Genomic DNA, 15,372 nt, shown 5'->3' on the forward strand with positions numbered 1-15,372 from the left:
ATTTAGATCTGTAACTGGTTCCATAAATAACCATGAGTAGTTGTTAACAGATTTGTGAAATACCAATGGGTTCCTGATTTTAAAGGGTCTTTTGTTGGATACAATAACAGAGGCTATAAGCTCAGGTTTTCTTGATCTTTGTACCTTAAAGATTTCTGCATTGTTCACATAGAATTTTTTCAAAGAACAAAGAACCAACTTCATATGCAAAGAACCCTTCCCAGGATGAAATGGTTCTTTGTCAAGCAATGGATCTATATGTAGAACCACATGACATAACCCATAAATGCGCTTTAGAACCGTTATTTATACGAGTGTAGAACATAATGCTTACAGCAACAACAACAACGCACTAGGCGGAAAAATGTGTGAAAATGGTATACCAGAATATGTTGGAGGCAGTTGTTAAAATTGAAGACACTATGAGGTTGAACTTGGCAGTACAAACCGATCGTACCATTTCATCTAACCTTTTGATATGGTGGTCCGTCACAAGAAGGACAAGCAATGCCTGCTGATCGACATAACAGTCCCAGAAGACAAAAACATCGGAGTCAAAGAAGCAATAAGATAAGTCGAGATAAGCAGGATGTGTGGCACCACAGGTACTATACACTCTTAAAAATAAAGGTGCCAGAGTGGTTCTTCAGAGCGATACCATAGGAAGAACCATTTTTCGCTCCCAAAAGACCCATTCATGTGAATATTTCCAGAAAGAACTTTTATTTATTAAGATATTTTAACAGGCTCCATACAGTATAACCAATAGATGATAACCACTGGCTCACGATTTTAAAGGGACTCCAGTTGCATAATACAGGCTACGTTCATAATCTATTATGTACTGCTATGCAGCCTCCCATACATTGAATACTTCTTTTTTCTCCTACATATTAGGAGGTTAAACAAAGAACAAATGTGAAGTACCCATGGTGCCTGCTAAAGCAAAGGTTCAACTAGGAAACACACAACCCAGTAAAGAATCATGAAGTGCCATTAAAGAACCATTGTATTTAAGAGTGTGTGGTGTTGGGGCCTGAAGGCACCATCAAGAAAGGATTGAATCTGCAGGAGCTTCCAGGACACCAAAACAGCACAAGATGTACACAAGATCGCACTGATAGGAACCGCCCTCTTCGTAAATGGGACACGGACAAACGGCCGCCGTCAAATGAGCAAATGTAATAATAATAATAATAATAATAATAATAATCTGAGGTGGGTTGGCACCCTGCCCAGGATTGGTTCCTGCCTTGTGCCCTGTGTTGGCTGGGATTGGCTCCAGCAGACCCCCGTGACCCTGTGTTCGGATTCAGCGGGTTAGGAAATGGATGGATGGATAATAATAATAATAATAATAATAATAATAATAATAATAATAATAATAATAATAATTGTGTGTATACTTTATTTTATTTTTGTTATACATCGCCGCACATCGAACCCCACAGCACTTCAATGGCGGATGGACACGACATATAAAAATTCTCTCGCTACTTTTTTTTTCGTGCAAATATTCGGTGATGAATTACCAAGAAGAGCTTCCCTACTCTGGCGCTTAATCGTCTGGTAAAAAGGCTTACTATAATCCCACAGTCTGTCATCAAGGGGTTTGATGCAAGATCTTATAAATTGGACGGAACGCTTTTCCATCGCTTTACGATTAAAGTGACGTCGTCAAACTAAAATTATTTTCTCCGCCTTTTAAACACATTTAAATTGGGTTTACGTTAGGCAATTTCTCCCTGTCCTTCCTGATTTGCAGTCAAACGCCATGCGTGGTGAGAAGTAAACGTTTTGCACTGGACAAGGGTATCGGGTGTATCAGAAACTAATTAAACTTATAGCTGCCCTCAATGGAGTAACGGATACTCACCACTGGTTTTAATATTTCAGCAGAGAGATGACTCCAGAGAGCAGATATATTGGTTTAAACCATCCAAATATTTTGTAATATATATTAGAATTAGAATATATATTAGAAGTGAAAGACAGTGATTAATAATCTAGTTTGCGTGTTTGTAGCTAGAAATCCACAAAAGAAGAAAATGAGTCACGTATATTTTTTTAAGCTTTCAACAACCTAGGTGTCATAATCAGATGAAAATGATTAGACATACAGGAATCAAATGCAATATATAGAAAATGAGGGAAAGGTGGTGATTGTAAGGGGGTGGATTAATAAGGCGGGGTTCGGAGAGTGTTCGTCATAAAGTCTTTTTATTATTTTGATGTTCTTTCTCAGTCTAAATTCGCTGGGTTCATGTCCAAGTGTCGATTATTGGCGTTTTCGTAATGCCACGATTCAGACAGCTCTCTAGCACTATAGCCCTGCATCTTCCTTGCACTATGTCTCTAAATTTGTGTCCAGTTGAATTGGTGTGTGCGTAAATCAGAGACCGTGGGTCCTTCCTTCCGCCAGCATGCATTGCGGTGTTCTTATATGTGTGTTGCGAGTGTTTCAGGCGTTTTCTCATGCGTTCCGTGTCTCTGCTGCAGATTTCTTGCTTTTGGCATTAAAAATGACTGTCCGCAAAGTGTTTGCACAGTCTTCCTTGTATCTGAAAGTACAGCACGCATCATACTCTGAAAGCAAAGATGACATAAAGTAAACCTCATTTTACTCGAAGATCGTTAGATGGGTTATGGATACCGGCGTCTCGTTCAGTTCACTGTCCTTTTTTGATTTAGCGCATGGACACATTTTAAAAACACGTCAAGCTAGTAATTCACAGTGATTTTACTTTTCAAAAGAAATATCGTCTATCTCTATCCAGACTTATCATAAAACTTGGGCCCCCTCATTCCAGTACTACTATTTTCTTTCTTTCAGCTTCTTCTCGTAACAAATGGCAACGCTAATAACGTCTCCGTGAAAGTAAAACTAGCGGCAACCTCCGTCAGCGAACCAATGCAAGTCCTCATGTCACCACGGTATCAAGAAAGACATAGCAGCAGCTGAAGCTGTGCAGAGGTGAGCAACCAGATGCACCATAGGACTTAAGGGCATGTCCTATACGACAGACTTAAAGAATTAAATCTGTTTAGTCAGAGCAGAGGAGAGTGCGTGGGGACCTATTGCAGGTATTCAAAATCTTCAAAGGCATCAATAAAAGCAGATCCAGCAACATTCTTTCAGCTTAAGGGTGAATCCCATACTAGAGGATATCATCCATCCATTTTCCAACCCGCTGAATCCGAACACAGGGTCACAGGGGTCTGCTGGAGCCAATCCCAGCCAACACAGGGCACAAGGCAGGAACCAATCCCGGGCAGGGTGCCAACCCACCGCAGTAGAGGATATCAGTGGAACTTAAAAAGAAGTGCATTTAAAACTGAAGCCATGGAAGCACTTCTTCACACAACGAGATGGGACCCAGAAACAAACCAGAGATGGAGTTGAAGGAGAAACCTAGACAACCTTTAAGAAGGATTTGAATTAGATTTGGAACAGCTCATTTAGCTAAACTACGAGCTTGACTGACAGGGGTGTCAAACTCCAGGCCTGGAGGGCCACAATAGCTGCAGGTTTTCATTCTGACCCTTTTTCCTGATCTGTGACCAGTTTTCACTGCTCATTAACTCCTTTTCCCTTCATTTTAATAGCCCTGTTTTTAAGGATTCAGTCCTCTGAATTGATTCGTTTCTTCATGAAATGGCAGCCAAACAGAAATGAGACATGAAACGAGCCAACAGATGAGCAGCTAAACTGGGATTTCAAACTCCAACCAATTTTACTCCAACCAATCTATTAATGAGAAGCTGATTCTTGCTATTAATTAAGCCCGTTATTTAATTCTGTGGCCTGTTGCTGCTCTCATTCTACCACAGAGGACATTTCGAAAACTGTTGATTTTCTGTTCATCAAAATGTTTTGGTGACCTGAGAGATCAACCTTACCAAGCCCTTCACTTTTCTTTATTTTCAGATATTGTGTGATGGCCACAGGTGAGCTGGTCATGTGGCGGCTTGTTTTGTGTCTCATTATTGTTTGGCTGCGAATTAAAAAAAGAGACAACTATGGGGCCTGAGTCAAATAATTAAAACTAAAGCAAAAGACATTAATTAGCAGCAAAAACTGGTCACTAATGAAGAAGATGGTTAGAATGAAAACCTGCAGCCACTACGGCCCTCCAGGCCTGGAGTTCGACACCCGTGGACTAAATGGTCTTTTCTCATTTATCAAATGTTTTATGTTACTCCTTATGTTCCTTATGAGTCTTCAAAACTTTTATAGAAAGTGAAAAATATCATGAACTGCGGCATGGTTTAAGTCCCGGCTGCTTCAAAAACGTGGGGTTTCCATGTTTTCTACGTGAACGCATTGGTTTCCTCTGAATCCTCTGGTTTCCTCCCACAGTCCGAAGACAGACCTTAAGAGGACTGGCAATGCTAAACTGGCCCTTGTGTGTGTTTAGCATGCGATGTGCTGCTGCCCTGTTCAGATTGTACCTGCCTTGCATCCAATGCTTGCTGAGCTACGATCCAACTTCAAACTGGACAAGCAATTTTAAAAAATTCATGGATATATATTTTTATTTATCAATTATGTACATTACCTTAACAGCTTATATATAAAATGTAGTAACACGCCCGGACTTCTGGAGGGGCTATCTTGGGCTGAGCTACAGGAGCCCCCAAAATAGAAGATGTATAAAAAAAATGTGTTCTTTATTATTTCAAAGAAATATTCCTGCCATAAGACTGGCCTGATCACCGCTAGATGCAAGCATATAGTTAACTGAACTGAGCGCGTGCAGAAGATTTGTCATCTTAGTGTCAATTCTTAGGAAATAACCAGTTGACAGCATCATAGATTCTAGTTCTAGTGATACTGAAGAAGGCGAGGGTGATGATTTTGCATAAACAGTAAACTGTGACGCCACTTCTGAATGTGAGCGATGTAACAAGAGTGCTGGGCTAATTTCAAAGCCGTACACTGAAAAAAATAAGGTGATGATTCACACTTAATATTTTCAATCTGAACCAATATAATTCTTTTTAGCTTTTTAAGTTGAGGCAAATCATTTAGAGTGATTGGGTGCAGTTCACTTGTTTTATACTGAAGTAAATCTATTTTTTAAGTTGTTCTTCTTTTTTGGCAGTTGGAAAGCCATCACACTGGAAAGTTCGACGGAAAGAATATACAAACGGCCCCTCAAACACAGCACATGAACAACCTACAATATTAAGTTAACTGAAATAGGATTTTTATGTTTATTCCCTCCACCATAACTTACTTTGGTACAAACACATTTTTTTACTTTGATTGAGATCTGAAACCAAATATTTTAAGCTACAGCACTAAATGACTAATCTTAAGTTGCTTGAAAGAGAAAATTTACGTTGAATGAACAACATCAATGTTATACTTTTTTCAGTGTATATTTAAGATTTACACTGCAAACTGCTTGTGTATTTGCACTACATTTTTAAATAAATGTAAAAAGTACAGCATTGGGATGTGTTATGTTCATAATATTTCTAATAGCATAAAAACAGGTTATGACCAATAAACCATTTTAAATTGTAACAACTTAAAAATAGATTTACTCCAGTATAAAACAAGTGAATTACACCCAATCACTCTAAATGATTTGATTCAACTTAAAAATTGTGGGTTCAATAAGATAAAAAGAATTATATTGGTTCAGATTGAAAATATTAAGTGTGAATCATTACTTTAATTGTTTTAAGTTGAACGGAGGTTATACTTTTTTCAGTGTATAGTTCACTATCTCCAGGTGCAATGCAGATGTCTTTATTTTATTCCATACTGAATTTCAGTGTGTTCGTAAGTGACTTATTATGAAATGCTAGTATACAGCAGACACCATCATTACTAGATTTTATACTCGTTCTTTAATTGCACTTATAGGGTTGTGTGGTTTCTCGTAAAGCCATTGCTTGAAAAGAACCATTTAATTCTGACTTCTTTATGGAATTGGATCTTTTTTTTTTAAAGGTTCCTAAAATATGGACAAAGCAGAGATCTGCAAAGTACAGTGTGCAGGATACTAGCAGATAAAGAAAAACTGAGCTTAGCCTGTGTTATTGTATTCAGTGAGAATCCTTTTAAAACTAGGTACCCATGGGTATTTGATAAATCTATTCTCATCTGTTACTGGCTATTTACGGAGCCCGTTACAGATCTAAATGCTGTAAATAAAAGTTCTTTTTGGAATTCATGTGGGTGTTTTTTTTGAGAACCAAAAATTGTTCCCCTATCGCTCTAAAAAAACACCTTTACGTTTAAGAGTTTAGTGGTAGTACTAGGGTGTTGTACAGTGTTAACCAATAAGAAGTCAAACAAAATGACAGCTTTCATCGGCTAACTAAAAAGATTACAATATGAATGCTTTCGAGGAAATTTAGGCCCCTTTGCAGAGTTTAGTGGTGAAAGGGTCACACACTTTTTACTCCAGTTTTCCCACAAAGCGTGCTGTATTAAATCCAACGATTTGCCTTGATTTGCTTGCATGAAATCTTTATAACTTAAGACTTGACTTGAAACTTAAAGCTTTCTCAAGACTTGTACATGTAGGATGTATGCCCGTTTCTGATTTCTACTTTAATATTGTCACCAATGTTGATGTGACACTGTAAGCGCTCATGTCAGGCTGCAGTTAGCAGTCTGTCCACGAGGTGGAGTAAGTACGCTTCAAACTGGAGGTGTTCAAGTTCATCCCTGAAGAGCAGCGGCGGCTGCATGATTTTGCTCAATCCTAATTTCTTAATTAGAAGCTAGTGCTTTCTGTATAATCAAATATTACTCCAGCACAATTTCTGTTTAATTTGAGTTGATTTGGTAAGATTCCCAACTCTAAATTGCTTCTTTTAGCTTTAAACGTCTGCATTTAGCTTTAAAGCTACTTGCTTTCTTAACTGGCCGCCAATAATATGAGGTAAATGACAAAAAAAACCTGCAGTTCACTATCAAGCTTGGTTTCATTTACACGCGTGCATGTGTGTTTGTCATGAAGGATCTGTTTTAATAAAATGTTTCTACCTGACATGGCAGAATAAAATCATTGACAAGCCCATGAACACATTATGCTGTCAGCATGGATAGGCCTCCAATTAAAATGTTTGGTTGGAGTTAAATCGCAAAGCCGCTTACGTCCCTTGGATACCGAGCTTGCACACCCCGCCTAATACAGGTATTCACATTAGACGTGTGAAGTTGTCTACCACGATTCCATTTTGTGTGAAAGGCAAGACATCCCGAAGAGAAGCTGTAACTGTACCCAATAGAACTAGAGGGCATGAAGAATCATATCCGGGATATTGGGAGCGTTGACGTTTCACCAATACAGTTGCAAGTTAAATGTGATCGGCAGGCATTGTCACCAGTAAGGAAGTGCAATATGCGCGGTTGCCACTCGCTATGCGTTGAATTCAAGGGAGGTAGAGAGCGAAACGTTTTCATTGGTTGTACTCCTGGGAGTCTGCTATCACCACGAACCAATGGCGACTGAGGACAGTACGGGGAGGTTATAAAAAAGAAGGTGACGGCGGCTAAAGGCTACTCGCGGTGTAAAAGAAGCCGGGCTTAGGTTATTGCTCGTGAATCAGGTGGGTAGGTTTGTGGTTAGCATGTTTCTTCAATTTTTAGGAGTTTGTGTGGCTGTTGATACATTTTCTAGGTAATGCTTTTTTATTTTTAATTTAGTATGTTTTCTTTACGGATTGTAAGAATCGGGCACCTTCCGGGCCTGTCGTGCAGGGCGTCTTGCCTTTGAGATGATTCGGTGACCTTCCCGGGAAGGGCGGGCTAACGGTCGTAGGCGGAGGCCCCACGTACATCTGAGTAAATTAAGTGCTTTTTTAATTAATCTTTAAACACTTCGCACATTTTGCTGCCGTTTGGGTTTCGACTGCAGCCCCCACTTTGCTGACTGGCGGTCAGCTGTTGCGGCCTGCCTGAGCTGACGTGGATGGCTTCATTCATCAAAATCTGATTAAACCAGTAAATTAAACGTTTGTCGTACACACTGATTTGGAGACATGCATCCCGCACCAGTGTTGGTTTTAATATTATTTGAAAATGTATTTGACCTTCATCTGCGTATAGATACTGGGAGATTATTACTCGTTTTTTCAATAACCAAATCGTAAAGTTAATTGTTCTAAATCACTTTTTCTGTGTGATGCGCCTATTTAGTTAAGGCGATTTTTTTTTGTTTTACCTTTCTCAAAATGCAAGCTTTATTCAATAGGATTCAGAAGGTTAGCTCGCCAACTGACATCTGCAATAAGACACATCCGTAACCAAAGTTTAGTTAGGTAGACTTTTTACTATTGAACAGATTTTAATTGAGGATTAGTGAATTTGCTAATATTTTCCTTAAGTGTTGTGTTAGTGGAGTATTCCAGGCTGGAGTGCAGTATCCCATCTCTGACAGAAATGACCAACAAAGAGAAGGGTGACCCTAGGTCACCTGTTGCAGTTCTGGGTATTGTGGAAATGGAGCTGACCTTTCAAGACTTTCATCCCAATTACTGTTATGCACTTCATTCGGCTTCACTCCCCAACATGCCAGTTTACATTAATCTACAGTGCAGTACTGAAATGCATGACTTTGAAAGATTAGTCCAGGGCTTGCAGGTTAAGTGTGATAAAACTGGTGCCTAAAGCAGATAGAGGTATAGTTAGATTTTTGTAAGGTATCAATGGGGGTCTAGATTTTCTGACTTCAGCTGAATTTAGTTATTTTTGTGTTTGAGTGTACCATTTCTCAAACCTTAAACTGGTTAAAAAGAATGTGTACTGTTTCTTAAAGTGCTATGTATTAAATTAGTCTGATAACTTTCTCCAAATACATCTACTCAGATTTTAAAAAGCCATAGAAAAGTTGAGCATTGACCTAATTGTTCTGGTTAACAATAACATGCATATTGAAAATTGAGGTTACATAGAATATTAGTTACACTTATATATTTTACAAGGCCACTGGGGTTTTTTAAAGTACAGTTGACTGGTTATGTGCAGGCAGTGTAGCATGATGCTTATGGCTTTGGACTTCAAACCCTGAGGTTATGGGTTCAAATCCTGCTATAGACTCTGACTGCACTTGTCACTTCACCTGTCTGTTTCAATTGGATAAATGAAAGAAATGTGACCAGTTGTATCAAATGTTGCAAGTACCCTTGGATAAAGGCATCACACAGATAATTGATGATACACTACAGTGAACTTGAATTCTAATTTGTTTAGCAGCCACTGTGGCATAGTGTTTAAGGCTTTGGACTTGAAGTCCCAAGGCTGTGAGTTCAAATCTGACTAATATTGTGCCACCATATGCATGTCACTTCACCACTCTGTACCAGTTGGAAAAATAACCAATTGAATCTTAAATGTAATTCCTGAATAAAGGTTTTGGCAAAATTAAGCAAATGTAAATTGGTATTTAACTTGTAACCTTTTTTCAGTCCCCAACCAATATGGCAGTCTGCTGGTTAAATTAAACTTCATCTAGTGCAGCGTTTCTCAACCTTCAACTATTTGTGACCCGAGTTTTCATAAGTTTTAATCGCGCCCCCACTACCTTTTTTTTTTTTTTTTTTTTTTTTTTGAAAGGAGCCCACTGTTATTTTTAATTTGATATATCATAGATGCATATTATATTATACCTACTTTTATCAATTTATCGAACTCTATTTTTGTAGTATCAGAATGTAGTTTTAAGTTTAATTTGTTTTGGTTTTATTAGATGTATTTTTCATATTTTCGATTCTTGTTTGTTTTTTTTTTTTTCACATCTTTGTGCCCCACAGATTGAGAACCACTGATCTAGTGGATGTCTGCCAGATTTTTTTACATGTTAAATGCTGCTAAATTTAGTGACTTATTGGATACATGGAGTCATTGGTTAGAAAGGAACCTGTGGTGACTTAATTACAACAAATCTATTTATCTTCACTGCCTTTACTGATTTTTCAGTAGCCAAACAGTTAGAACTGAACCAACAGTGCATTTGGTCAGCCATTTGCTTTTATTTGTGCAGTTTAAAATATTGATGCAATTAATAAACTATATCTTTTTTTTCAGGTTAATCAAAATGTACGCGTGTGTGAAATTTGTCTCCTCGCCTGCTGTGGTAAGAGACCATTTTTATTAAACTTAGGTTTTGTATATCCCAAAACCAGAGAGTCTGTTTAATTCACATCTGGCTAATTTTCTCCCCCAAGCTCCGTAGTGGATCCAGAGCCTTGGCCCGGCCGATGTCGGTGTCCGTATTCAGCAGACCAGAATCACAGAGCGAGCAAGTGAGTATATGTGGCAAGTTCACCAAAATGGGACTCAAGAAGGGGTGAAGAGAGCAGGTGTCCCAAAAGAGCACTTGTATTACGTTTCTCATATCTTTAAGAAATTGTGCTTTTTTTTTTGTTCTTGTAATTTTTTCTACTTTTAATTTTTTCTCTCATCCTATGCCTTTAAACTTTGACACTGGGTGTGGAATTTAGAGAAAATGTGAAAAGCAAAGGTTTCAAAATTTATTGGAGAGATTGAGGGTTCACCCGTTGACAAAGCTATATGTATAAAAATTAACATTTTGCATAAACGTGAAGTATGTGTTTAATTTGAGGTTTCTTTATGACCACTAATGGTCCTTCAATACTGACTAGCAGAGAAAACCATAGACATAACTCCCAACAGCAAAAGCATTTACACAAATTTAAGTAGAGCAGAAATTATGCAGTGTGGCATAGTGGTTAAGGCCTTGGACTTTAAAGCTTGAAACTGTGGGTTAAATCCTGCTGCAGACAGTGAGCATGAGTGACATTATCTGCTTACATTTCTTTTGGCTTTTCCAATTGAAGCATAATCGGTTTTATCTCGAGTGTCTCCTTGAATAAAGATGTCTGGGGAAAATAAGTAATGATGCCAGTATTTGAGGTATAATATCCTATTTCAAAGAGTTATGCTCTATCTATGGGACATTTTAAAAACCTCTTAAGTGCAGTTTATTTGTAAATGTGCTTGCAGTTATAAATCCAGTAGCACTGTACAATTGCAAAAATTTAAAATGCAAAACATGCTGTTTAAACATAAATCAGTGTATACAAAATTAAGTCTCCTTTTCAGAATGATTCTGACCCAAGAGGAGTGCTGAAGAGTCATAATGTAGGCAAACACTTTAGTTTAGAATGCTGCATGAAAACAGATCCATCTTTGACAACACATCCATTCCAATTACTACTGTAGAGTGGAGAGTTGATGGCTTAGTAATAGTACTAGGGTGTTGTACCGTGTTAGCCATTACGAATATAGAGAAAAGCCAAGCAAAATGACACCTTTTATTGGCTAACTAAAAATTACAATATGCAAGCTTTCGAGGCAACTCGGGGCCCCTTCAGGCAAGATGGCTTAGTAATAGAAATTGGACTGTGGATTTTTCTATAGCACTGTTATGGTCTCGTTTAAAGAATTCTGTCGGTGCAGAATTTCACAAAGCATTTTTTTCCTTAAGGAAGCTTTGACTTTGTTTTGACTTCTAGATATGGCTGCAGAATTTACAGTAATTTGGAAGTTGCTATATGGTAAACTTATTTGGCAGAGGTAACTTTTTTTTTTTTTTTTTTAAACTGCCTTTTCATTTCAGTTGCATGTTGAATAATCAGTTTTGTGGCAGCAAAGGTCTTGTATTTTAACAAGCTGTGAAAGTCTGCTTTACAAATCCGATTTTGACCCTTGTACTACAGTAGATGTCTCGGCTACTGTTGCTCCTGCCTCACAACTGAATCCTGGTCTAATCGTTTGAGTCTAATATCGTGGTGTAGGTTAGATTAATTGGCAACTCTAAATTGGGTCCATGCAAGTATGTGTGCCTTGCAAAGTACTGTTGCTCCATCCAGGATTGGGTGTTTTCTGCCCAATGCTGCATTGGTAGGTTCTGGATTGGAGAGGATCTAAAAATAGGTAGCCACAGGATGTTACAGATCAACGTCAAACAAGGTTGACATGAATCCATCAAATTTACATTTAATTCACTCTGGAAGCAATCTTCCTTACACTCCTAGATAGATATAGATATATAATATAATTTTTCCTTCCACAACCTATACAGTATATGCACTGGGAAATGGGAATAAAATGGGTTGAAGCTTGTAATATTTACTGTAAATGACTAAACCCCGAGTAGTTTAATGTGACAATGCCTGTTTGTTTAAGCAACTTTATCAATTACAGGTGTACACAGGTTGCCAGGGCTTACCCTGGCAGCTTTGAACTCAAGGCAGTACACCGGTTATTGCATTATGACCCAACAAACTTTTGTCAGTACTGGAATTTGAGTAGTTTTGTGCCAAGAAATGAAAATTTTAATTGCTGGTGAAAATAACACTAACTTCCAGTTGGTAGTAATTGGTGATCAATGTAGCTTGTCTATCTCTGGTATCTTGTAACCCAGTATTTTATAAGGAGTCTGTTCAGTAAATGAGTGTGCTGTGCATGTGGCGTTTTTCTGGCAGATGTATGTTGACTTTATGTAGTATGAGCATTTGACTAACTTGAGTCTTTCCTTCGCAGTCCACGTTGGTGTGCAGCAATGGTGCTGCTATGCCTCTCCTCCAGCGTAGCTTTCACACCAGCTCTATGTCCAGGGACATCGACACAGCAGCCAAGTTCATTGGTGCTGGAGCAGCCACAGTTGGAGTAGCTGGATCTGGAGCTGGAATCGGAACAGTCTTTGGCAGCTTGATCATCGGCTATGCTAGGTTTGTGGAACAAATGTCTATTTGGGGAAAATCTTCCTTTGGTATACTGTTTGGCATAGGATGCTTGGCTACCAGTTTATTGTATAATTTCTTTAAATTACCGATGGTTTTGTTTTTTTGCATTGAAGTGCCTTCCAAGAAGTTTTTTTTCTCAAGTGTAGGTGCTCTTAGTGGGGCCTTTAGACCTTGAGTAATTGCAAGTTTCTTGCCCATTACATTGTTTACTGGACTTTTGTAATGGCCGACAGGCGAGTCTAAAGATGCACTGTGCAGTACCTACCTTGATTTTCCATGCCTCAGGTGCACTTTTGTGTTTGAGTTGTTTGCTGCAGTCGTGAATTAAGTTAATCTTTCACAGGCTTGTGGCCTCCAAGCACTGCACCTCTGGATTTGGAGTATCAATTTGTATGGCTTTGATGGAGCCAGAGTTTTCGAACGAACCTAATGCAAGCATCCCAGTATAAGTGGGTTCTTATGCATTCCTTAAATAGGTACATTTTTAATGACCCTCAAAAGAAAATTGACAACATACTGCATTATGCTAAAGTACAATTTTGTCTATGAAAGACCCATTGCTCCATGCAATAAGTTACTGTTCTTTTCCAAAGTGTCTTAACTGGCTTGGGTGAAGATGGACACGATGGAGGAGGCATTATGGGTTTATACCTGTAGGCCTGAACTGTGCCTCTTGACACTAGTATAGTGAGCCAGATACTGAAGGTACTGCAGGGTGACATTTTCTGGAGTGGATTGGCAGCTGTAGCCTTGACAGCCTTAGATTTTGCCACCTCTTCCAACAAGTCCATAGCCGTACTGTAGGTATTCCTGATAAGTTTGTTCAGACCTTTTGGTATCTTAATCTGGTGACAATTCTGACTTTGGTATAATATGGTGGGTACTGTTTAGAAGTTCTACATGTAAAGAAGCATTTTTTTTTTCTTTCCCTGTCCTAGGAACCCATCTTTGAAGCAGCAGCTTTTCTCATATGCTATATTAGGTTTTGCACTGTCTGAAGCCATGGGTCTTTTCTGTTTGATGGTTGCTTTCCTCATTTTATTTGCAATGTAATGTAACCTTGACCTTCAGTAGTGCAGCACCTTGAGTGGGTGGGCCCAATAACCCTTGATGGATCACAAAGGATCACAGAACATGGAAGAAGCATATCAGAGGACACCATGGTTTCACCATTCCATTTGATTTCTTCTCAAATGAAGGCTTTTTTAAATTGATTCCCTCCAATGAAAACATGCTGACCTCTTGCAAGAGCTAGACAATGGAAACTTGTCTTTATAAATGAGGTAAACAAGTCTAATCTGTTTGTGTAGTTTTTTTCCCCCACCACGATTATATGCGTATGAGGTAAAGTCCTAGTTTTGATCATGTGTTTAATTTCAATTACTTAATGTAGGAAATGGTGTCAACCTGCCTGCAAAATGTTTGCAATCCTCATGTATTTAGACATGTTCATTGCATACTGGCTAATAAGATTTTTGGCTATCTAAGCAACTTTGACACTGGCTTTGGTACTAGAATGTCCCCGAAACATATTTTCAGGCATGGTGTGATAAACTGAAAACCAGTCAATGGTTTGGTCAAAATCCCCTTTGTTAATGATGGATGTTGGAGTAGAAGGTCCAGACCTGTTCACAGGGACACAGAGGCTACAACGCAACAGCTTTCTACAACTGGTTTTGCAGAACAGCAGCATGGAATGTGTAGTATAGTAGATGTTGGTATGCACACTGCAGCAGCAGATGAACTGGGTTCCTGTAGGATCATGAAGACAAGGGTACAGTGCACCAAAAGTTACTAAAACTAGGTTAGTGAAGGTTGGAAAAAATGTCTGCTCGTCAATCTCAATTTCTGCTATAATTGTTTAGAGGGAAGGGTCAGAATATGGTGTAAACTTGAACCTGTGGGTCTATACTGCCTTGTGGTATACAAATTAGGCCCTTTTCTACTGTCACTTATTATGGCATGCATAAGCTTTGAATCCTGTTTCCAGTATATACTTGGGCAGCACTCTGCCCTTTTCCACAGGCATGGAATACCATCGCACTGGAGGCTAAGTATTCAGGGTGGTTCTATGAACGTAAACATGACTTCAGTTCAAGTGTGGAAAAACTTTTTGGGAAGAGAAGACAGTCTTCCCCACATTTGTGGCTGAAAGATGTACAGGAACTAGGATGCTTGAGTGAGGATGGACATTTCAGGTGGTTTAGGAGGAAAAATGGGTCATCGCCTGCTACCAGATGAACCGAACAAAGGCCAGTTAAGTGTACACTGGATACTGCCAGTTTGTGCAAAAAAATCCTATGCATTTCAAGTTGGCTGACAACTTGAAAGCATTAACATTTTAAGGAACAAGGAATTTGCATTTAGTAGTACCTACAACTGGGTTTGAGTCCTGCAACAGTGTCACATAAGCATAATTTAAGTAGACAGGGGTTTAGGTTCTAAAATGCTTTGGTTACTTTGCTGTGATTGGCATCTTGCTGTCACAGAGTAGTAATAGAATATATAATCACATCAATCCCATATTTTCTAAACATGTACTAGGCTATATTAAGTTATCCACTGATGGGGTAACAGTGGATAAACATACCCTGACCAAAAACCAGTGAGGTTTCAGTCTTTGTTGAGAACCAGAGA

At 38.7% G+C, this 15,372-nt stretch overlaps 1 protein-coding gene across 1 annotated transcript; it reads left to right on the plus strand.

The window, feature by feature from the left end:
* The first annotated feature begins 7,431 nt into the window (after nucleotides 1-7,431).
* On the plus strand, nucleotides 7,432-14,027 carry atp5mc1 (ATP synthase membrane subunit c locus 1). The gene is made up of 5 exons (XM_028819322.2): nucleotides 7,432-7,575; nucleotides 10,052-10,100; nucleotides 10,192-10,269; nucleotides 12,533-12,720; nucleotides 13,674-14,027. The coding sequence occupies exons 2-5, from the start codon at nucleotides 10,062-10,064 to the stop codon at nucleotides 13,786-13,788; spliced, it is 420 nt and encodes a 139-aa protein (XP_028675155.1). The 5' UTR covers nucleotides 7,432-7,575; nucleotides 10,052-10,061; the 3' UTR covers nucleotides 13,789-14,027.
* The last annotated feature ends 1,345 nt before the right edge of the window (nucleotides 14,028-15,372 follow it).

This window comes from Erpetoichthys calabaricus, chromosome 14 (genome assembly GCF_900747795.2).
Source record: "Erpetoichthys calabaricus chromosome 14, fErpCal1.3, whole genome shotgun sequence".
In the NCBI taxonomy this organism is placed as follows: Eukaryota; Metazoa; Chordata; class Cladistia; order Polypteriformes; family Polypteridae; genus Erpetoichthys; species Erpetoichthys calabaricus.

What these genes read in the sequence shown, in the direction of transcription:
- atp5mc1 (XM_028819322.2), top strand. Translation starts at nt 10,062, where the DNA reads ATGTACGCGTGTGTGAAATTTGTCTCCTCGCCTGCTGTG. An exon ending in TTGTCTCCTCGCCTGCTGTG is followed by an intron (nt 10,101 to 10,191) that starts GTAAGAGACCAT and finishes TTCTCCCCCAAG; the next exon opens with CTCCGTAGTGGATCCAGAGC. An exon ending in TTGATCATCGGCTATGCTAG is followed by an intron (nt 12,721 to 13,673) that starts GTTTGTGGAACA and finishes TCCCTGTCCTAG; the next exon opens with GAACCCATCTTTGAAGCAGC.